The 25482-nt window shown below is 33.4% G+C and overlaps 2 protein-coding genes across 2 annotated transcripts in view; one reads left to right on the forward strand and one right to left on the reverse strand.

Moving 5' to 3' along the window:
- The first annotated feature begins 657 nt into the window (after positions 1-657).
- The window catches only part of LOC125075046 (serine/threonine-protein kinase BRSK2), a 40726-nt gene continuing 15901 nt past the window's right edge, over positions 658-25482 (forward strand). Inside the window, exons 1-5 of the mRNA XM_047686600.1 lie at positions 658-873; positions 14400-14494; positions 15889-15974; positions 19761-19901; positions 20526-20676. Coding sequence (XP_047542556.1) covers positions 789-873; positions 14400-14494; positions 15889-15974; positions 19761-19901; positions 20526-20676 — 558 coding nt within the window. The 5' untranslated portion in view covers positions 658-788. The remainder of the gene's footprint in view (positions 874-14399; positions 14495-15888; positions 15975-19760; positions 19902-20525; positions 20677-25482) is intronic.
- LOC125075044 (kinesin-like protein KIF23) lies at positions 21545-25199 on the reverse strand. The gene has a single exon (XM_047686599.1). It carries the CDS (start codon positions 25109-25111, stop codon positions 22487-22489), a length of 2625 nt encoding a protein of 874 aa, XP_047542555.1. The 5' UTR covers positions 25112-25199; the 3' UTR covers positions 21545-22486.

Raw genomic sequence — 25482 nt, forward strand, 5'->3', positions numbered from 1 at the left:
TGATAAGTTGTTTTTTTTTTAATTCCTGCTTAGGGAAAGAATGCGGATATACGCCACGTTGATCCTATTTGTATTTTCATACATACATAAGTATATTCACTTTAGATACGCGATGTTTTCTAAGAGCATTAAACCTCTTTTACTTGTTAAAAATTCGCTTGGTTATGTTAAGTCTATACGTTTGGCTGTTTTATTCTTAAAATAAGTATGAAAAAAAACAAAATCAAATTATTCTTTATTCAAGTAGGCTCATAATGGCACTTTTGAATAGTCATTGTTGTTTTGTATCTATATTGTTGTTCTCCTGGCATACTTCAATCAACAATCGCTAGAGAACAAAACGTCTACTCGCTATTCTCTAACTCTCAAAATTCGATACGACCAACGTAGCTTCCGAGAAGTATGGATATCATAAAAATAAAAAAAACAATGAAATTAAGATAGCTCTAGCTCAACAAGCGTAAAACTATACTCCACTCAAACATCAAGACAATCACCGAAATCGGTTGAAAAACAGAGAAATTACACGCAAACTTACAAAAAATTAATTGAATATAGAACCTCCTTTATGAAAGTCGATTAAAAAGGCACTGAATTAATATTAAACGAAAAAAAAAAAAACTAATATATAATATTTAAGGTATAATTCCGGTGTATGGAATATAAATCAGTATTAAACAATGTTCGTTCTAAGAGGACTAATAACCACGTGTTTCAAACTATATGACACACCGTGCTTCTGACCGCGTTATGAGACGTTCTGACCTGTTCTTTTACCAAGCCTGAAGATGGAGGGGACGAATACGGCCGCGGAGGCCTATCAATACGTAGGACCATTTAGATTGGAGAAGACGCTGGGAAAAGGACAAACAGGTATGACATGCATATATTTATCAATATTTGGATATTGTTGGTGGAAGAACTTTGTGCCACCCCCTCTGGGTACCGCTTATTCATCATTTATTCTAACAAACAGCCTTTAGTATTGTTGTGTTCCAGTTTAAAGGATCCAGTATAATTATAAGTACAAGGGACATAATATCTTAGCTGAGGGTTTTTCCGAAATATACTTGGGAACCTTTGAGAGAGTCCATTTATTTCTTAAAGGCAATTCTCCTGCCCGGTGTTGATGAGATGATGTGGTGATGGGCGGTGGTAGTTACTTTCCATTAGCTGAGCTTCGTGCTCTTTTGTTACATAAATACCACAAAGCCACAAAAAAGTTCCCAACATAGTGCATTGGCGATGTAAGTTATAGTTTATATATCTTGCAGCATTAATGTCTATGGATGGTAATGACGAGCAGGTGTCAAATTTTGAATACTATTTATTTAAAGTTAACTAAGTGTAAATTTGTATGCTCTGTTCATTTAGCGTAACTGCGCAGAAGCTTATCATGCAAGCACATTGCGCAGACTTTGACTTCGAATTGAGATAACATGATTGGTCGAGAAATAATTGTGTTTATTATGGATTCGTGATAAAATGTCGGTAATTGCAGTAGTTGAATGCAATGGTATTGTATTATAAACAATATATATAGTAATCAAGAACTGTTTTTGTTCAAAATATAGCAATGCTATTATTAAATAAAATAAAATATTATGTTTTGTTAATCTGTTGTTTGTTTATCTTTAGTCCTACTGCCATTGAAATGTGCTTTATCTACCTTAATTCAGATTATTCTAATTTTAATGCAGCGTTCGTATTAAATGTCATAAATATAGAGGAATTTGCAGTGTCCACAAATATGTGAAGCTCAGGAAACAGAAATCTATTAAGTAAAATATTTTAATTATTGTTTTATAAGATGATAAATTTCTTAACATAAGAATTGATAACATTAAGTGCTTAAATGAGTATACAAGTATGAATTTAAAATAGTTACTGTATAAATTGACCGCGTTGAATGGTGGCAAGAATGCTAGCAGCATTTCCCCGTTGAACGCAATTCCGATCCTCTGGCCTAAAAACCAACCAGCCCACCTGTAACTAGTGGAGGCAATAAGGCGAGGTGTTATACTTTTGATGAAGCTTTTGCACCATTACTCCAAGGGCCAAGTGTTCCGACAGCAAATGGGTTTAAATTTAATTTGTTCTATTAGAATAAAATAATTTAATTTGAACTAATAATTTAATTTTTAAATAATACCTTTATTGTATATGGTGCACAATTTTTACTTGTTAGGTACCCTCTCATCAAACATCAGTACTTAGTATTGTTGTGTTCTGGTTTGAAAGGTGAGCCAGTGTAAAAACCACAGGCAGGGTCTTAAGGATTTTTTTTTCTATGGGCGATGGCGATCACTTACCATCAGTGCAATTTTATCATCCTAGAAAAAAAAATTTGAACGTAATATTAGACAAAACGGTAAACTTTCTACCATTTCTCAGAGCAAAGCTGTCTGTCACGACAGAACTACTGAACAAATTGTAATGAAATTTAATAGAGGTAGCTTGGGAATCGGATGAAGGGATACAAGTTTATAATTTATTTAAGGGATTTAAGGGGAGAATAAATTTGACGCTCATACAACTGGTAACAGCGATGATATTGTATATTTATATTTCTTTGTATGTTTGGTAATCATCTTCTGAATCTCATATCGGTATACACATTCATTATGTGGTGAACTTAAGTAACTAATACTATATATTTCTTTACAAAATAAAACAATTGCTTTAATTTATTTTATTGAGTGTATTTTTTTACACAATGTGTAATAAGATTCATCACATTATTCACATACGGATGAGTAAAAGGCCGCACTTAAACTCAATAAGTACACCGTAGTTAAAGTCGGATGCAAGCAGTGTTTGGCAGTAGCCCTTTCTCCGAAAAAAATAAAATTTCTGATTTAATACACCATCGATTAGGCCGTTGAACCCATTGCGCCCTTGTTTAAGATGGGTCTAGTGAAACTTGCTTAAGGAACTATCAAATCAATATCATAATATTAAACTTATACCAGAACATGTATACTCTATTCCAACCATAAGAGGAAACAAGCCAAATAAACAACATTTGACACCAAATTGACGCGATATCATTGGTTGAGAGCTTGATTAATCTATGATATTCACTATGGATTTGTCATTGCAGTAGGCTATAGTTTCGTACCATATCATATTAATTTATTAAAAGTTGCGCTTTGCAGTTTCATTTTAAATTTTGACTATTGGCGTGTGAAGCGTGAGTTTAAGTTTCTTATAAAAACAAATTAAAAAGTAAATTAAAGTAACTTTACTTTAATTTGTTTTACCGAGAAGCTATCTGGAAACCGGCTGTCTTGGTATGGGCATGTTATGCGGAGGAATGAGGACCATGTTGTGAGAAAGGTTTTGAGTATGGATGTGGATGGATATAGAGGTAGGGGACGACCCAAGAAACGATGGATGGATTGTGTGAAAGACGATATGGTTAGAAAGAATGTTACTTGTGAGATGACGTCTGACAGAGAAGTATGGAAGAAGAAGACATGCTGCGCCGACCCCAAGTAAAATTGGGATAAGGGCAGGAGGATGATAACTTTACATTACAAACAATTACACGTGTACTATTCTATGTATCTATAACGCTGGACTCTCCTCTTATTGTCGGACTCCTCCAAAACTATTTGAAATAAAGAATTTGTCAACAGAGGATCTGGAAAAGAAAAAGTACGTTATTTAAATTATTAAACATTGTATGTACATCTATATTTATGTAAATATTGTGTCTGTTGCTTTATGCAAGCCCAAGTCTTAGTGGATACATGTAATCAGGGCCGGACCGTAAGTTTAGAGGGGCCTGGGATAAAACTACTTAGGGGCCCACCTAAGATATATCTCAGACTTGGATTAAATTAATTGAATTATTAATTGCAGGACTCACAGGGCTGCAAATCATACGATCTGTTTAATTTAATACAGTTATGGATTCTTTCGCATTATCATCTATTTTTCTTGAATCCACGGAGCCCTCGGCTGAAGCCCAAAAAGCCATATAGATAGATCGGGCCTTACATGTAATACCGCCTAACAGCAATACTGTTGTAGTGTTGTCAGGCACAAGGCGTATAATATTTTAGTTCCCAATGTTGGTTTTGACACAGTTATTAATCAGCGTTGTTATGCAAAGCTGACTTAACATTAGTTGGTCAACAAAGGAGATTAGGTGACTTCCTTCTTTATCATATTACGATATAAAAGATGATGTCGAAAGCTATAAATAATTTGAGCTGAATTCTTGAAAATTAGGGATCGAGGAATATGACCTCGAGTTGAAACTGCATCTAACTTTTTCTCAATGCATAAACACTGCAAAGATATTGATCTGAGTCAGTAAAATTTCTTGTACCGAGTCTCGACTTTTACACGAGTAACTTAATTTAAACTTGTGAAATTCTATTGTCTCACAATCACTAGACGTTTTTTATATATAGATATAGTGTCGTAATATAAAATGATCAGAACAAACAGGTCGTCTTTATTATCTTGGTGTGTGTGACGCCAAACGACATTCTATATATTTACTGGTGTGCGTGTACTTAGTTGCCAACTGTTGTACCATATTTTTTCGACGCGTTCTTAGATTTGACAGTCTATCTAGACATTTAAATAATGATCAAAGTTATAAATCAGGTAATACTTTGTCAAAATACAATGTCATGTGAATTTAATAAGCAGTTAATTTAGGCAGTCTATTGAGTCATTTAGACAAGGTTCTATTCAACAAGTTAATAACATTATAAGTATATGGACATCTTTACATATAATAAAATTTTACTGTCTGTATGTAATTATAAAAAAACCGCTTTTTCCTATATGCATATGTATGTATACACGGTACATATACCCATAAACATTTTTTTTTTAATTTTTGTCTGTCTTTTTGTTCTGGCTAATCTCTGGAACGGCTGGACCGTTTTTGACGGGGATTTAACTAGCAGAAAGCTGATGTAATAAGGAGTAACGAAGGCTACTACCAATAACTTTTTCGTTAATATCAAATGCGCACAAAGTCGCGAGCACAATTAGTTCTATAACATGAAGTTAAAAATGCAATATGATTTTTTGAACTTTTGTCCAAAAAATACAATTCTCATCACTAAAATTTTGGTATATTTAAATTGGTAAAGTTTTTGGTATGTCGTAACATTGTTTTCTGTGTTAATTATGACACATAAGTAATGAGTAGACACGTACAATAATGTAAAATATAAATAATAATGTATCTGAGATAAAAACATAAAATACTTTTCCAACTTTTTCTCACAAACAAAAATAAACTTACTGGAGCGAATTAAATGCGGCAACTATTACTGTTTTACGGTAGAACGAATCATAAGATGTTACAAAGATAGTTTAAGCTTGGTGTAGGAGTGCCTTTAAAAATAATAAGAGATTGAAATTAATATAACTACGACAGAAGTGGACTAAGACTTTCTGCAACAATGTTTAGGTACTGTATAATAATAACTATTGAGTTCTTAGTTTAGTTAATATCAAAGACAATTAAATTTAGACATAGACAATTTTGCTACGATATATTCCTAACACGTACGACCTAGGTTGTACATGGCTTTCGGCTGCTAAACACGAAAACTAGTGGTCTTTCATTTATGAATCGTAGTTTAACTTCCATTCTATTTCGACCATACGGACCGGAGGAATGGTTGAAAATATCTCTTAAATCAATACCCAATGTACAGGATTACCCCAGCGTGGGCACCAATTATGCTGTTCATTTTTAAACCAACAAACTAATAGACAAATGTCTTAAAACTATGCATATATGTTATTTTATGGACATCTTGCATATACCCTCCCACAGATAGCCTCTAGCGCACTGCATAGCAAAGAGTATACAATCGGAAGTATATTGTCGGAAATATAGATATTAAGATACTTCCATAGACAATTTAACTTTAAAAACAAATGGGTAGGATATGACCGTCAACAGCCGCTATATTTGTTTATGTCTTCGAGCAAAAAAAATCTGTTTAATTTCAAAACATTGCGTTTTGTATAACGTCATTTCCAGCAAGCGCATCCAAGTTTAAAACGTCAAAGCAAACTAACCTGATTGCTTTTCAAGGAAATCCTCTTACGAGAATATCCAGCGCCTGATAAATTTCCTTTGTGAAACTCAGCAAATATTTATTTCAATACCTTTCATCACGACACTAGATAACGTGGAGGGCTCTTAAAGCACTTCTATTTCAAAGGTTTATTCTTGTAACGGCTTTGAATAACAACTAAACTGTTAACGAATTAAAAAAACAAAATTTATGAGATCTTCATTATGATAGCATTTTTGGAACTCTTGATGGTGAATTGTAATTCTACTGAGCTCCAGTGGCGTAGCGTTTTCACCCCCTCTTTAATTTAAATATTGCCCTTCAAAATTATAGATAGGAAAAAATATCTTGTGAGCAGCGTCGAGGTGTTCTAGACATAGCTGGATTATGTGATTTTTGCCGATATATGTTGTCGACTAAAATATAATTATATTTTAAGGATATATAACTGTGGATAGGTTTCGATCGGGTCTATCGTAGACCTGCACGAAATTATGAATATATGTAAATAGTGAGACAAAGGGGATGATCGTTCATATTATTGAGTTCATCCAAATATATTGAATAGTTTATTAAGATATACTTTATGTTTTAGTAAGAACTGTATATTTTACATATAACAATGTAATTTCATGGTCAGACAGCTTCGACGTTTAGCTTAAACTGTGATATTATATTGCAGACTTAAACGTGAAATAGCTCAAAGTAAAAGTCTACTTAGTTGCGCGAAATACTTAAAAACGACTCGAGTGTTTCGCTTTACTTTTTAAAATTGCTATTTTTACCGACGGAGCTTTTTCTCGGCAAGCTGGAGAGCTTAATTTATATGTGTTTCGCTTATATTACATAATAATTTCGTATTCAATGTATATAATAAATATCGTTATGATAGAAAATCCTGCCTATCAAATTCAAAGAATTTAAAAAGACGAATAAAAAAAAAATGTTTGTAGTTACAAGTAACTAGTTGTCCAATGTGTGACCACCGAGAACTTCTGCGAAAACTTATCACAATAAATAAACATACAATATCAAACCTTGACGCAGGGCAGCACCCGACCCCTGTGGGAAATGGACAAGGGTTGTTATGTGAAAGCCGGCTGTCATGGTATGGGCATGTTATGCGGAGGAAGGAAGGAAGGTCTTGAGCATGGACGTGGATGGATATAGAGGTATGGGACGGTATGGCTGGAAAGAATGTTACTTGTGAGATGACGTCAGACAGAGAAGTGTGGAAGAAGAAGACATGCTACGCTGAATCTAAGTAAAATTGAGATAAGGACCACAGATTGAGGGGGTCAATTCAACTAACATTTATTTGTCAAAACTAATTAGAGGAAACACAATTAGACACTTAGAGGAAATTACACAATTAGAGGAAACGGTTGTCCTCCATAATTCGATATTACTTTATTTAATAACAATATTTCCAATAAGTTACTACGTTATATAGGGCTAGGTCCAAATGGTTATCTTTGTGAGCTCAATCAGACTGCAACAAAACAAATCTATTCTATCGGCTATCACGTTGAGGGTACGTAACGCGCGCGTCATTGGCGTCTCCTTGAGCAACTTGGGCGAATAATAACTTATAAATTTATAACAGTTATTTATTTATTATTATTATTATAAGCTGGAGGCTTAGTCTATTAGTTTTATTGGTTATAATGTCCTGTAAAATAAAGCCACGCGCTGCAGTAAATTTCGCTTGGAGAGCGCCTGGAATAGTTCTAGTATTTACTTTCCGATTACACTGACATACGATACGTCTTATAATACTAAACGAACATCACATACAGCCTACGTTCGTCTTATAACTATGACCTACCATATTATGTTATAAAGAGGTGAATTTTGTTTGTTTGTATCACCGGAACTTATGATCCAATTCTAAAAATGTTTCCACTCGTAGAAAGCTACATTATCCTGAGTGCGATGGGGAATCAATTGCATTTATATCGTATAATTTTCTTTAATAATAAACTGCACTCGTGGGCGGTTAAAAACTGTTAAAACAATATATACAGAATAACAATGAGTAGATCACACTGATGTTCACTTGGTGGTCGGTATTCAGCCAAAGTTACAATTGAAAATTTGAGGAAAATTCGAAACTTAATAAAAGAAAAAAAAAAACAAAAAAATACATTTACTTCACTTTTATAGTGTATGAATTGCACACACATTTTTTTTTAAATACCACCAACGCTCTTCAATAACTAAACAAACAATAAAACAAAAGTTGAGAAACGAAGTCGGATAATGTATTGAATATTTTTATCTTCGACTATTTATATACATACATACATTGATATGTTTAATATACTAGCTGAACCTACGGCTTTACTCGCGCGAAGTTTATTAAACTTTACCTATAACTCACAAACCGTCACCACACATTTTCCTCCCTTGCGGGGTGAATTAAACAAAGTATGTCCTTCGTATCTCGAACTATCTCCACACCAAATTTCACCTGAATCGATGCAGTAGTTTATGCGTAAAAAGGTAACAGACAGAGTTACTTTCGCATTTATAATATTCATAGATATAAAATATATTTATTTAAATATATCTCTGGCGCGCTTGTCAACTGTCGAATAAAAAAAATTAACGCCACTTAAAATCATGAAATTCAATTCTATTTCAATCTGTTACTTTTAAATGGAATACACGCGTATATTATTTTATCTGTGCAATGCTGCCAACCTTAAAATAAAATATGTAAATAAATGTTTTTTTTTTATTCAAGCAAGTTGGCAAACGTACAAACGTCGTTTGATTGTAACTTTCATCTCTGCACGAAGACATTAAACACCCCCCTATTTTGGGATTAACGTAGTTATGTCTTTTGTGGTTATAATTACAGCTGTTAACTCACCCCTTACACAGATACCACACATATGTAGGTAGATATTAGGAGATGAATTATAGATAACAAGACGACATATTTGTGAACCCTGTATTATTTTAACTTTTTTTTTAAATAGAACTGTTTTGGTTTTACCTCTAAATGTTGCTTAGGTAAACAATGTTGTCTTTTTCTTCCGAATGTCAAATCAGTTATGATAGAGAGAGATGAGTATCTTACTTAACAGCCGTTATGTTAAAACTAATAACATTCTATATCTATTCATTCACGATAGAGTGCCTCTCCGTGTGTGAGTGAGTACCGCTCGTGGCGTGCATTAACAAATAAAAATAAGTGTGCGTCTCGGAACGCCCGAAAGAAGTGACTAATTAAAAAAAAAAAAAAACGTCCGTCTGAAATACAACTAGCGCTGTGTAGAGCGAGAGAGAAAAAACCTGCCTACCGATGCCGTATGCGTAAGAAAAAGAGAAGCAAAACAGACTGGCGCCATAACGCGTTACGTAACGAAGCGGTTAACCCTCCCATAATAAGTTATAAATTCTAATTTGTATTATTTTGCGATCTTTATTCGTACATTAGTCATCTAACGCACACTAAAACATATATTGTTTAATTGCTTGCTTTCTTGCTTAAAAGAAAGAGCGCCAATAATTTAAAGTGTTATGTTAGAAAATCATTATCAATTAAGGTATTTTAATGATGAACATTTGGAAGAAAACAGCAATAAGGTAGCCCGTTAGATAATTCTAAACATTTTTTATACCATTATCTTGTATTCACTAAATTATAAATAAACGAATTTAGCCCAAATAACAATACTATTAATACTTACTGATAAATGAATTTCCGTCAACTGTCTTCCTATCATTCAATGGTAGTAATGAGAAACCTGGAGGCATCGCTTGGAGATCAGCTGAATATTCCGTCACTGGTATACCTATCACTCTTGATATTAGTACTAAAATGATACTGAAAAAAAAAAATAATAGCTCATGACTTCACTTTTCACTCACTCAAAGGGAGAGGAGGCCTTTAGCCCAGCAGTGGGAAATTTACAGGCAGCTAATGCTAAAACAAAATTAGCTCATGATGAAATGACGTGAGTGAGCAACGAATGAAGGTAGGCATTGTCACTCTGGCTCTTCAGTCCAGGATCCCTAGAAGCCAGCAATTTAGACCATTTTTTTTTCACGCAATGTAAATTTTTAGAGGTTCTCGGGTCCTTAGTGTAAGCCAGGTTATATGGGATTCCAACGTACTAAAAACTATTACGATGGCCGTCCTCGGCACGGATCGGACAGGCTGCGGGATCGTATCGATATAACACGCTCCCACTGAGCGTGAAGCAAACCTGAACTTCAAGGAAGGACAACGGCTACTTTATTTACTAGTAAACCACCAATTAAATACATTTCTAGAATTTTCCAAATTATATACAAAAAACCTACCTGTTTAGTAAATGAGCCATTACCGTACCATAAGCCTTCTTTCTGGTAACTTAGTAACTGTTGCAATGAACCTCGATGTCAGTGGAGTTCGCAAGTTAATATGTTTACAAACTGACAAGTTGGACACCACTAAGAGATGATATTACCTCCCATTTCTTTTTAGGATATATGTTGTTTTCTTTACCTATAAAATAGAAAATGAAAATCAATAAAATAATCCATTAAAGTCCTTGATAAAAAGTTACATTCAGACAAAATTACTAACTGTAGAGGGCAAAAATTTGGATCACACATATATTTTATAACCTAAAGCATCCGCTATGAAACATTTATGAAAATTTCAACAAATATACGATATAAATTTACTTGGTGGTAGGGCTTTGTGCAAGCCCGTCTGGGTAGGTACCACCCACTCATCAGATATTCTACCGCCAAATAACAGTACACTGTATTGTTGTGTTCCGGTTAGAAGGGTGAGTGAGCCAGTGTAATCGCAGGCACAAGGGACATAACATCTTAGTTCCCAAGGTTGGTGGCGCATAGGTGATGTAAGGAATGGTTAATATTTCTTACAGCGCCTTTGTCTATGGGCGGTGGTGAACACTTACCATCAGGTGGCCCATATGCTCGTCCGCCAACAAATGCCATAAAAAAAGGGTTATTTTATATGACTTTAACCCGTACGAAATCGGGACAAGTAACTTATAATTGCACTTTATTGCAATTTATTTAATCTTAGTAATATTATACTTAATATTGTCACCGATAAAGTTTGATTGCTGATTAATTTGAGTCTCGGTCGCCATTCTCAATAAAGGAAATTGCACAGGAGATATTATAGGGAATGAGATTGCATTTTGCAGATTGATTGAGAAACTATACTCTAATCATCGTCAGGGACACATATTTTCAAACGTTGTTTCAAATATAAAATAGATAAATTGTTTTGAACCTGAGTCTAAATCATAATCAACGCAAATGCGTAAGTAACTGTTTATTTGTCACGTCTTCAAGTCTTAACTTCTCAACTGATCATCATGAAATAATGCGTTACGTAACGAAGTTATTCCCTCCCATAAGGAGTTTTCACTTCAGTATCTAGAATACTTGATGATGTATGGCGATACGAATATACAACAACATTCCTGACTCCTTTAAGGATTTACCAACAACTATGTTCAAAAAGAAACTTTTTGATTTTCTTATAAATAAAGTGTATTATAATGTTAACGATTTTTTAACTGACAAGAATTAACTAGCTGTATTATTGTGTTTGACATTTTATCTTTAATCGTGTATACCTATTCTCAATTCTTTTATTAATGATATTATTTAATTGTATTTAATTCAATATCATTAAAGCATGTTTAATATTTGCACACCGTTAAATCGGTAGAATATGAGAACCATAATAAATGACCATCTATATTATGTACCATATTCTAGCAAATAAATGAATTATTATTGATACTAACCATCACGGACAGGCAAAGCCACGATCGGGATCTAGTCATAGAAAAAACTTAATTTAATTTAACAACTCTTAGTAAATACCTTTTTACTAAGAATTGAGTATTTCATAGAAATTTTATTTTCCTTCGAAACTTCATTTGTGATTTCCTGTCAAACTTTTCGATTCCCTCATCGTTCGATCCAGATGTTGAGCTCCGTTCAAAAGTTTTAATAAAAAATAAATTCTCACATATTTTTTCTTCCTTATTTTTAGCAAAACTAATTTAACTATCTCTACTATATCCACTAATATATGTAACGTTTTTAATATTATATAAAATAGGATTAAATTAATTTACATAAAACTAACCAAAAAATACAGTACATTACAGAGAATATCATTTTCTTGTATTTAATATAAGTATCCTTGAGATAAGAGATCTTTGCCCAGCACGATTTTCAGACTGTTTCTTGTTCTTACATTACTCTGTATTCGATGCGAAAAAAGGGTGCGAGGTACTAAATACAAGCATAACAGCATTGTAGCCATTTAAAAAAAACGTTGTATTTTAATGTTTGAGACATTACATATTAAACGCTCTCTAACCTTTAAATACCACGTCAGTAAGATTAAGATATATGAAGATACTTATGCTTTTAAAAATGTATATTATTATAAAGAAACTACTGAGCTATTCGGCTCGAATTCAAAACTCACCGCAGAGCAGTGAGATATCAGAGAGTTATCTCATTATAATACCGTATATAGGCTATTCCAATGGAAGTAGGAAAAAAGATAAACAAACCCTAGATTTACGTATTGCATGCGCTTTGCTAATAACTCCGCTATATTGTGCACTACTAAGAGTTTATGATTAATATTTAATCTTCATTTATAATACAACACTTGGCTACTTATGTCCACTTTAATTTTACTTCCAAAATTCCGACAACACTTTCGCCGACGTTCAAAACATTAATATATATCATATCATATCAAGCTTGGCCAATGATATCGCGTCAATTTGCTGTCAAATGTTGTTTATTTGGCTTTTCTCCTCTATGGTTCCCTTCTACTCTCGTAGACGCCCCTACACGTTAAATTGTCGCCGTTTTAATAAAATAAACTTAACAAATATAGTCTGTCTATAAATATATGCAAAAGTACTACTAGTCTTTAGTTTCACTATATAGAATTTTATACAAAAGTAAAATATGTACATTGTAAATAATCTGAAAACCACGACCTGTAATTCAATAACACTTTTGTAGTTTTTTAATTTTTACTGAGATTCCCGGTTTTTCTTGCCCCGACCGTATCCAAAAACTGTGGTTTTTATTCGTATGTTTGTTTCTTTAGCACGCGATGTTACCTAATTGACTCAATGGAATTTTATATATTATTAGCTGAACATGCGACTATAACCGCGCGTAAATTATAAAAAAACTAAGTTCCAATTCCCTTTTTACGGACTTTAGCGGATATCTAAAGCCTATAAGGAAGCTACCTGCCAAATTTCAAGTTTGTAGGTGTTATCGTTTCTGACATTTCGTCATTAACGTAAGATTAAATTCGTCTTAAATATAAAAGGAACATTGGGAATACGTCATGTCAAAACAACTAACATGGCGACTGTAGCCATATTGGATTTCTAACAGCAATCGATATAAAAGTACAAAAAAATATCACATTTCTAGTTTAAAATATCAATATCTTAGTAGTATCTAATTTACGACATTTTTTTAAACTTATTACGAAATTGTTACCCGTAGATTAAATAAGTTACGTGTGTTGAAATGTAATTGGCCTCATGAAGGAAGCTCATTGGTTGAATTCATAAATAAGCTAGAAAAAAAATATAGATCTTAAAGTAAATTGGAAACGTGTAAACCAGCTGAAGACTCTTGATTTAAAAACGTCTGATGCCTATCTTGCATTTCATTACTCTTTCGAAAAAATCCGCTGGAACCTATACTATTTCAATTTTAGTAAAATCAATTTAGTAAAGTACATGTCTGCCTTAAATAAAAAAATAAAAAAACAAAAAGAATGCAGCCACGACTTTAAGGTTGACCTTAGTAGGTTGGTTCTTGCCAAATTAAAGTACTTAATAATAAATTTAATCAAAATCAAATATACTTTATTCACACCTTATCAACTCGATTATATAAAATTTAAAGCTGTAGATTCAATGAAATAGAATGTTCATTCTACCGCAAAGAAACGGCAAGAAACTCAGTAGTTACTCTTTTTCGACACTCAGTAAAATAGATACAATAATTTAATTATAGCTTATCCCGTTTGGAAATCGAAGAATAGTAACACACACATCCACATTTTCTATCATCATTATCCTTTATCAAGCAATAAGCCTTCTTTTTTTTTTAATCCATCTGTCACTTGGCAATCTTTGTCTAATACAACAAGTCATTCAGGTGAGGTATCTCGATCTATGTCTTGCAGAAGGAATTCCTACCATACGCCTTAATAATCAGAATATTTAATCATACAATTGCAATTTATTAAATGGCAATGCTAAAATAATTTTTTTTTGTACTTGTTTACAGGTCTCGTTAAGCTCGGCGTGCACTGCGTGACTGGGAAGAAGGTGGCGATAAAAATCATCAATCGTGAAAAACTTAGTGAATCTGTGCTTATGAAGGTATGACACATACATTCACCAACATATAAGCTGGTTTTAATATCAGTACAGTTGGAATATTTAGAGGATACTTCTACGTCCAATTCTACTTCTACGTCCAATTCCATAAATTTCGACCAAAAATTCAAAAACACTTCAGTTAAAACCAAAGATCATATTTAGCTCTCCTTTTAATGACTGGAACTGAATTGCTGAAGATAAGTTCAAAGGTCCCCGTTTGAAAGCTGATAAGTTTGTACACACAAGCATTATATCTGACCCTTGCGAGCGGACAATAGCATGTCGGTAGCGCAAGTAATTTTAGACCAATTAAGCGCTTAAATTACTTGATTGAAGGGGCATTGTTAACGAGAGAATTAACAACTTTAAACGTTCTTTAGTGTAACTTATCTTGTAACTTACCTCTTATACTTTATATAGTTAAGCGTCAATAGGTTTAGGACCAGCGATATAAAAAGTCGCAGGTTCAATCCTGAACCCTTAGGTTATTGTCGTTCCAACGAGGTTAATTGGAAAAGTATAAATCAATAATAATAATCCTTTAAAAAAGGGTTATTGCTACTATTCCTTTATTAAAAAAAAAAGAATATATACCTAGGTACTGTTTATGCTTCGGTTTCAGCTTATATAAAATAATATAATTTATCTCTTCATCAATGATATAACTGTAAAGTAACAATTATATTAGTCTTCTGTATTGGGTTATAGAATAATTGTAGTGTAGAAGATACGCGGGGCTTTTAACTTAGCCGTTGTCGGATAAATTTCAATTCAGTTCAAAGCAATAATGTCCGCATGGATACAGATTGATGTCAGTGTGTATTTTATAAATCACTACTTGTCGGCGGCGGCCTCGCTCGCGTTTTAGTGGGTTGGTTGTCATGTTAGGCAAAAGAAGTAGCCTATGTCGTTCCTTGGAGTTCAAGTTTGCTTCATACCAAATTTCTTCGAATTCGGTTCATTGGTTTGGTAGTGAAAAGGCCACAAACAGACAGACAGAGTTACTAGTTAGTTACATTATTAGTATAATAGTACAGATTAGTCTATTATAACGGCACTAAAAGACTTCAAAAATATAAAAGATATGGTTTTTACTTTAAAACAGCAACACATTTGAATTACATAAAGTCGTAATGTAGCATACATCGTAGAAATTGAATTTCTTGATAGTTTCTCTCAACAGAATCTGCATTCCCGAACAAACTTGGTTCTGAATACTCTTTATTCGGAACCGGTGATAGCTTAAAATTTATCTTATAAAATCACGATTCAAAAGTGTTTGTAAGTGCCTACACATATAAAGTATTCTTTTTTTAAATACTGTCTGCATTGAATGTTAGCACAATTGCTAATTCAAAATAATGAATTAATATGTTTTTCTGATCTAATTTCAGGTGGAACGAGAGATTGCTATTATGAAACTGATTGAGCATCCGCATGTACTTGGATTATCAGATGTTTACGAGAATAAAAAATATTTGTAAGTATATTATTATTACTGACTTAATAAATAACTTCCAGACCCGAGACAACATAGAACTAATGAACTTCTTTTTCTACATCGACTCGGCCGGGAATCGAACACGGGACCTCGGAGTGGCGTACCCATGAAAACCGGTGTCTATTGATTCTATATACTCATTATTACATCAAATATAATAATCATAGACAATGAGATTTAGACGTAGACAATTTTACTTATTTTTTAAGTTATATGATTTATTATCCTTACTAGGTACTATAGGTAACCTATAACTTAGTCTAGTCCAATCACAGGAGGGATAACGAGAAATAAACAACTTTGACCTTGAATTGAAACAGTATCATTGGTCGAGATTTTTGAATTATCTATGTATGTTCACTATTGGTATAAATTTCAGTAAAATAAAAATGTCAACATAGTTGCCATCGGAACTTTGTAAGGAAAACTGATGTTCATATCTTTAGTGGAATAATCAATTCATCAACTATTGACCAAATCGCATATAATATATAAATCTATAGTATGTTTCATACCTACTGTTATTAAAATAGGCTGAAAGTGTAATGAACTTCATAACACAGTATTTCCCTAGCATAGAGGTCATCGATCCAAACATATATGCCTATTATGAAACGACACGTCCGGTCTACAGAGAATTATCCTGTGGGACGTAAAGTAACGCAGTCTGGAGAAATATGGTGTCATAAAACGAAATTTAATTAAAACTTTCAATGGCATAGTTGAGGATGTCATGATTTATATTAATGAATTGCAAACGTGGATACTTTAAATGAACGGTTCACAGAGATTTCACAGTCAACAGTAATTGACTATACACATACACATTGTTAAACGAATTAAAAAAGACGCACTCTATTTCGATCGTATTTTTGCTAGAAATATATGACAAAGGAGTTTGATTATTTTTAAGAATTTAGATTAGTGGTTAATGTTTTAGATTAGCAGACTGGCAATTGGCATTACAGTAACTACCTTTAAATTTCCCACTGCTGGGCTAAAGCCACATCTCCCTTTGAGAAGGTTTGGAGCATATTGCACTCGCTGCTCCAATGCGGGTTAGTGGCACACATGTGGCAAAATTTCGTTGAAATTAGAGACATGCAGGTTTCCTCGCGATGTTTTCCTTCACGAAAGCATGAGATGAATTATAAACACAACAAACAATACAACACAACGCAATATACATTAGTACTTCGAATATTAGTCCGTATATCGCCACAAACCTTGATACCTTTTATAAAAATAACAGTTGCATTTTCACTTTGGCGCTAAGCTTGCTCAGTTAAACGAGCTGTTCATAAATATCTAACAAACTAACCTAATAATAGCTCCAACATATTATTCTTAAGATATAGGAAGCAATTTACTTGACTACGTCCTATTATACACAACCCCCAAAGGATTCCTTGTTGAAAAATATCAACCAACGACGAACTATCTTAGATGAAGCTAGACAATCTTTTGTATAGAATCGTGTGTAGTTTTAAATATTTTATATGATAATAATGATGTCTTCCTGGTTGATTTTAGCAACGATTCTTTTTTTTCATGTGTCTACCCAACTTTACATAAAATATTTTAATAAGCAAGTATGTTAGTAATAGCGCAAACATAAGATGCACTCACGATATTTTCATACTCTAGTATGGATTGCAAATTATAAGATGGCAATCAGTGGCGTAGCTAGGTCGGCAAGGGCGTCGGTGCATAAAAAAAGAATTGGGCCCTTACCGCCTCCTTCCACTCCCTCTTTAACTTAAATTGCCCTTCAAAATTATAGATAGGAAAAAACATATTCTTGTGAGCAGGGTCGAGGTTTTCTAGCTTCAGGAGCTATTTTCAAAGGTTAGGTTAAAGGGCTCCCTGAGCTCCGGGGCCCTGGTGCACAACACCAACTGGCCCTATGATAACTACCCCACTGATGACAATACCGACACGACAGTAAAGAGTTCAGGCGCAGTAATAAGTAATGCTTTTCAATGCATAGAAATGTAAAAACTACCATCATTCCAATTCTGACAGGTACTGAGACTCTTGACGTTAAAACCAAATAGGTAACTCTTTTGTCAATGAAACAAACCGAACCAGGCCTCGCGCTCTGCAGCCATATAAACTAACTTTTAGCACAAAGTACCTACCCTACCACTATCTACCAGTTAGAATTTTTATTATTCTGTAAAAAATACACAATCCTTCAAATTCGTTTTTATATAATCGATTGACTAATTTTATATATTTTATATAACACACACACATTGCCATATGATATAATGATTTACCATTCTTTATATTTGCCACAGAATATTTTGACTATTATGGTCATTGTTTAATAATATGGACACTATTAATATAATGACAAGTGACAATAAACGGTGTTACGGAACCATTCATGTAAATTTGAATCACACTTGACCGGTTTTAGTAAGCACATATGTACTGCTTCTAACTCTTTACTAGTAAGTCTTATTCTATAAAATATATTGCTTAAAATAAAATTGAAAATATCCATGAAATAAAGCTTTGTAGGCAATACAAAATAATTAAAAAAGCGAGCTTAGATTACCTAAAACAATTAAGTTAAAAAGGAATCAAGATTCTGGGTGAATAAACTCGTTTTTTATTAATGACGAGAGTTCATTGAATTCGAATAAAGTGTTGGCTGAATAATTTATCTGCACGAAAAAAAATCCCTTACATATAACTTTGTGTAAGTATTAATAAATAAGTTTTGTTGAAAAATAAACATATGAACATAAACAATTAATATTACATAGCTATTATAGATGCTTATCCTAACTACGCATGAGTGAAATTAATTAATTTTTTTTTTTTTTTTTAAATATCTACGAACTCACCTAAAGCGCCACTTACAGGAGCCAATCTAAAACAAGCAGGTGCCCTCTCATACACACACAATAAAATCGACCTGGCTGTTTAGGAGTCCTGTGACATACACACATACAGGGGCATTTTTATTTCAGGCAATTATTAAACAAACCCATCGTTTAAAATAAACAGACTTAAAACAATAACATAGCATTTTTTTAATGAAAAAAATTCTTGTCGGTAATATCAGGACCGGATTTAGGCGACGACATACAAGGCTAAAGGTCCACAAGAATCCAAAGCTATATAATAGATATTTCTTAACAAACATTCCAATTGCGACAAGTAACATTTAATATAGCATATAACTACGTATTATATTATACCTAAATATTTAATAACATACTAGTAAGTGTAATCATTACCGTCTTTAACATATGGGGCACTGAGAGGGCCCTGAAGAACCAACAATTTTCCAAATTAACCCAAAAAATATCTAGCAAAAGGGCTCCAAATTCATGGGTGCCCAAGGGCCCCAGCATAGCTTGAGACGGCTCTGAGTGTAATTATTATATTTCACTATATCTCTGTGTGTTTAAAGAATTCAAGTTGGTCCGCAATAAATTATTGAAATACCAAATGAAATTTTAAATTTCTGCTTCTTTGGAAAATACTTAGAGGCCTCTACACTTCCGTTGCATCGGGCCTTTCGGACTTCTTAATTCGACCCTGGGTAGAATACATATTCCGAACCGTGGTCACTCTACATTAAATTCATTGCATCATTAGAACTGAAAATTACTTTCAGATAAGGAGTATTTTGATTTTGGACTTCGATCATACTTTCTCTCTTCTGTTAGTCTCCATGGGCTAGTAATAGCATCGTACCCAAGTTACTACACAAGTGCACAAGCTAAAAGTTTACTTTATCTCCAGATACCTCGTGTTGGAGCACGTCAGCGGTGGGGAACTCTTTGATTATTTAGTGAAGAAAGGCAGACTCACGCCCAAGGAAGCGAGGCGATTCTTCCGGCAAATTATATCCGCTTTAGATTTTTGTCACAGTCATTCGATATGGTAAGAAATATTTTGTTTTAATAATCTGTTTAATCGACCCTTCAAAGAAGATCCCTATCTCGTATATTTAATTATAAGTGCGTAATTGTTTTGGACTCAACTTGACCGATTTTTGCTTCTTGGTTTAGGTTTTAATATAAAACATTTTAAGGTATAATTATTATACCGTCGTATTTATTACCTGTTTACTCATAGAGGTTATACAATACGAGAACTACAAGAGGTCGTTATATGGGTACTGGAATTTGAAAAATGGGACATGACATCTCGTAACTAAAACCAAACTAATTACAGCTCACCATTTATATGGAAAATCAATAATATAATATTGAAAATTAATTAACAAGCAATGGAGAGATTAGTTATTATAAAATGTTAAATGTTAGGTACATAAAAAAATGTATTATATTGTCTGTGTGGAATTATTTCATATTGTACAGTATTATCAGCTCTGTTAATGTTCCTTTCAATCTTTATGCATTTGACAAAAACCCTAGATTGGTATAAGCGACTTTCACCCCTCCAGTCAGTCACAATTACGCAATAAATAGCTCTGTTAATTATATATTAAAGTTGATATTTTTCTATATATTTTTTTAATTTAATTGAATAATTTGATTTCAGCCATCGCGATCTCAAGCCAGAGAACTTATTATTAGACGAACGAAACAATATTAAAATAGCAGATTTCGGCATGGCATCGTTACAACCTGCCGGCTCCTTGCTGGAAACCTCCTGTGGAAGTCCACATTACGCCTGTCCTGAAGTTATAAGGGTAATTACGAAAATATTAAAAACAAAATCATAAATAACTGACAAAATAAATAACTGAAAAGCCGGTAGCTTTGTGCTGTCTGCGTTTTTTTTTTTTTTTAAATCATGGCAATCAGATTACCCCTTTAGAAAGTAATAAACTTCATTTCCATTTATGTGGTGGCAAATTGCAAAATACATAGTAGTAATATTATTTTCATCTAATTCCATGATTATCGGACAAATACTGTAGAAATGTATTATTTAATTTTTTATAAATATTCATTTCGATATTGTAACCGAGAATTAATTTAATCTACTACAATAAAATTGATATTTTTAGTAATTTTTACAGTGAAGCCTACAAATAATTTAGTTAAATAATAAATTGATATTGAAAAAATCTTCGTCTGTAAAGTATATAAATTCGAATGTATAATGTACTATCTGTGCCCTCGACTTCGTGTGAGTTTGAATTTAACAAAATAGTTAAATTTCTCGTGACTTTATTATTATTTTATATATAATTCTTAAATAAAAGTAGTCTAAGCTACTCCTTATTATATCTGCCAGTGAAAAACCCGTCAAAATCGGTCCAGCCGTTCCAGAGATTAGTCGGAACAAACAGACAGACAGACAATAATTGTAAAAAAAAATATTTTGGTATATGTACATACATATGCATTTAGTAAAAAGCGGTTATTTTAATATTACAAACAGACATGATCATGATATAGATAATCTTATTTAATATAAATAATAAATTAAATAAATAAAATAAGGAATAAAATGTAAAACATTAATAAAGGATAGAGAAAGGTATTTAATACACTTTCAAAAAATTACAATAAATGTTACAATATACAACATTATGAAAAAAACTTGCCGCTAACAATAAACTTAAAATATACAAGGAAAAGAAAAACTAATTAAGTACTTTTATATTAAAGATATAACACATAGTAATATATTAAAAATATATCTAAATTATTGTAAAAATTTGTACTCGAGATTCTATCGTTCTAAAAGAAGAAACGAAAAGGACAAAAAATAAAATAATGTCAAATGTTTATATGAAGAAATTACTAGCGAGAAAGAGATGAACTATCTCTGACTATCTTATTTAATAGCTATACACATAATTCTATGCTACATGTAAGCTGAAATAAAACACACACCAAGAAATAACATTTAGCTAGATAAACATTTGTTAACATCATGAATAAATTTTTAACCTTGCAAAATACTGTGCCCAGATAAATGTAAAAATATTATTAAAAAAAAAAATAGAAAACAAAAATGGCGAGTTTTTTTTTTACGTTTGATTTGAGGTTTTTATTTAAGTACTTTTATAAATGATTGTTTGTTTTTACATATAGTGTTTATATCATAAAATCACAGACAATTTATCTCATGATAAAAAAAAAAACAAAGTATTTTTGTTGTAGGAAATCAAGAATGACCAATCATGAATTGACTACTTGAGCAATTTGAGAATAAAACAATAAATTTTATTTATGGTAATTAAATTAATTTCATTCTATAATTATACCTGGCTTCTACCTGTGCCATTATTCACTGGTTTTTTTTTAAACAAAGAAAAATTATCAACTAAACTAAAACAATATATGAGGTATAATATTCTAAGTATCAATCATGTCATAGCTTAAATTATTATCACTACGACTCTTCAAGTTCATCCCAAATTGTCGAGAGCTATAAACGAATTTAAATTGATGTGAACAAGCTGAGCAGGAAGCGTATATTACACTTCCGTCGTTAAATCAAAATACTTTTGTCGAAAGTTAATTCAATTTCGACTGCACATCAAATTAATCGTCATCAACTCTCTGTTTTTTACTCGTGTTTGAAGGGGTCTGAGGAGGGGAGCAGCCTGTTTCCCGCCTTTTTGCGGAATGCCTAGCACACGTTCCAGATGTCCTTCTAGACGATTCACGATCTTTTGTTGGTGAAAACTGTTTCAACATCTCCACATCGTTGAATATCACTTGAGCTCCCCCACCGCAAGTCGGTACGATGTCCCCCTTGTACAATTTCGTCTCTAATTCGCCATCCGTGTCTTGTTCTTGAGAAATAAGGCAATATTTCGATGACTTGGAATTTGCTATATCTTTAACATTGGTTAGCTTATTAACGAACTTGCTGTTGGTTATATTTGGTTTCAAAACTGTGCCCATTGGAACTATTTTGTTTGGCGCATGTTCGACCCAACCCTTACCATCTGCGGAGAGTGAACGTCTATGACGAGGGTTAGCGATGGCAACGCCACGGCGAGATGATGTCGGTGTCTCACGAGTATCCCTTGTTTGTGGTACAGAGCTAAATGGCGTCAGTAAATGCGCTGGCAGAGCTCTTGGTGTAGACCCTGGCGTAAAATCTCTCACGCTGGTCTGGGCAGCCATATCTCCTGTCATTTTAGGCACCTCAATATTATCTCCTCTGTCACCATTTAAAGCCTCAGCTATGATTCTTAAGCGATTTTCTTTTTCTTCAATTGCATAGCGTAAACGTTCCTTTTCGGAATTGAATTCTTTCGCTTTTTCGTGTTCAGCAGCAATTTTATGGTGATATTTACGTTCCAATATTTTTTTCTGTTTCTCTTTATCTAATTTGTTTTGACTAAGAAGTAATTCCTTTTCTTGCAATCCTCGTTTAAGGGACGTGGTATACTCAGTCATTTCAGCCAATTTTCTCTGATGGGAGACTGATGCATTTTCCGTAGCAGTTAACCTTTCTTCAAGAGCTCGTACACGGCGCTCCGCTGAAGCCAACTGGCCTCGCAAAGAAGCATTTTCACTCCTGACTTCCAGGGATTCTTTCTCTAACTCCAACAAAGCTGATCTCAGTCTTTCGTCCTTAATAGCTTTGCTTCGTTTAAGAGTCTCTCTGCGAGATATCCTCATTTCCAAATGAGCCATTAGTTCTTTGATGATATGGGATGCCTGAGAACTATTTAATTCTAGGCTAGGGAAGTCAGGGCCAAGACTGTAAACAAGGCCTAAGTCAAGTTCCAAATCCTTAGCTTCAGGTCTAATAATGTTGTCTTTAGCTGTATTAAATAGCCTGTTAGCTTTTCTACGACCAGACATTAAGCCAATTGTTGCTGCAACATCAGTGATTTGTGGTTTAGCAACCTCAACTTCTGCTGCTACTTCAGCAAACCTCATAACCTGGAGAGTCTCATCATAATCTTCAGCCCTTGGATTAGCACAAACAACCATTCTAACTTGACCCTCGCCTTCAAAGAAGTTTTTGAATAAATGAGTAATTTTTGATTCTCGATATGGTACCATGTTGTTCGTGCCATTAATCTGGTTCTCTCTTAAAGCTTCCAAGCAAGTTCTTAATGTCATTAATGATTTATTAATATTACCTGCTTCTCGTAATCTTTGTCCAGTATTTTTAGTTCTGTTTGTACGTTCACTTCCAGCTAAGTCAACAAGACTAAGCTGACTAATAGATAGGAACTTCTTATTTTGTATCACAGCCTCGCCCATTTCATCTACGGGTGCCTGCACCAGTCTGATTGTGAAAACAGAATGGCTTCTACTAGATTCTGCGTTTAGCGTTGTGTGAGCCATTCTTTTCCGTTTCAAACCCAAATAGAATGCATCAAATGCTTCCTCGGCAGATTTAATCTCTATTTCTGTTACTCCATGCACATACATGTTATGAGCTGCATCTTCTCTAATAATTTTTACTGGTAAATTCTTACTTATCGCTGGCCCATCCTCCAAGAGATCAAAAACACTATTGTTGTATATTTCTACATATGTAACAAACACAGCATACTGGTTATCTTCATTAACACCAAATATTTTTGTTATATCTGTGTCTGACATAGCTAAGTCTGGATTGGAATTGTTTTTTCTGCCGCTTTTGAATTTATGCAACTCCTGCTGCCTTTCCAACATGGCTTCGGCTTCAGATTGAACATCAAACATGTTCATTTTATCAGGCCTAAAAACATATTTGTGGGCTTGGAGCTCGTTGATAGTTTTAAATATGATATTTAGACATCTAGGTAGAATACCACAGTTTAAGGGTTCGCCCGTCATCGTGAATGTCTTCCCACTACCCGTGACGCCGTACGTAAATAATAAACCATTTTTACCTTTAATCAAACCTTCAACTAATGGTAAGGCTACTTTGTCAAACACTTCTTGTTGATTCGCTTCTGGCGGGAAGACTTCTTTGAAAGTGTACTTCATAGTTTTGTTGCCTTCATTTCTGTAACTTATTGCTGTCGATGGCGGGGACATCAACACCGTAGTAGGAGATATAATTTTTATACAAGAGCTATCATTATCTCGTTGCATAGGTCGTAATCGACAGAATACTTGAACAGGATCTCTCTCACCCTGATTCAAATTTTGTTTACTTCTAGCCGGAGTTCGCATATCGTTTAGTCTCGGTTTCGATTTTGCAGATTTCATTTTCACTAAATTCACTAAATTATCACTTCACCACGTAACTTAATCGAATTGATATTTCAACGGTTGTACAAAATCAAAGCAACGGTCGTTCGTGTTGAAAACTAATAACCGAATCAATTAAATATTCACCGTTCTATTCATTGCATATTTTGTTGTAGCTGTCTTCTTTTAATCCGCCTTAAAAGTATATAGCCATTGCGCTCTAACTTTAACGGTTGTCACAGTATCACTCATTTTAATTTTGTCGGATAATAGAAATAATGTGTTAAATGTCACACTATATGACTTTTGTATAATGTTGCCTATACTAACATATCTAACTTCTGGTAATAAGTTCTGACTGCAATGATTTCCATTTAAAAGAAATACTT

Source organism: Vanessa atalanta, chromosome 29, assembly GCF_905147765.1.
Source record: "Vanessa atalanta chromosome 29, ilVanAtal1.2, whole genome shotgun sequence".
Taxonomy (NCBI): Eukaryota; Metazoa; Arthropoda; class Insecta; order Lepidoptera; family Nymphalidae; genus Vanessa; species Vanessa atalanta.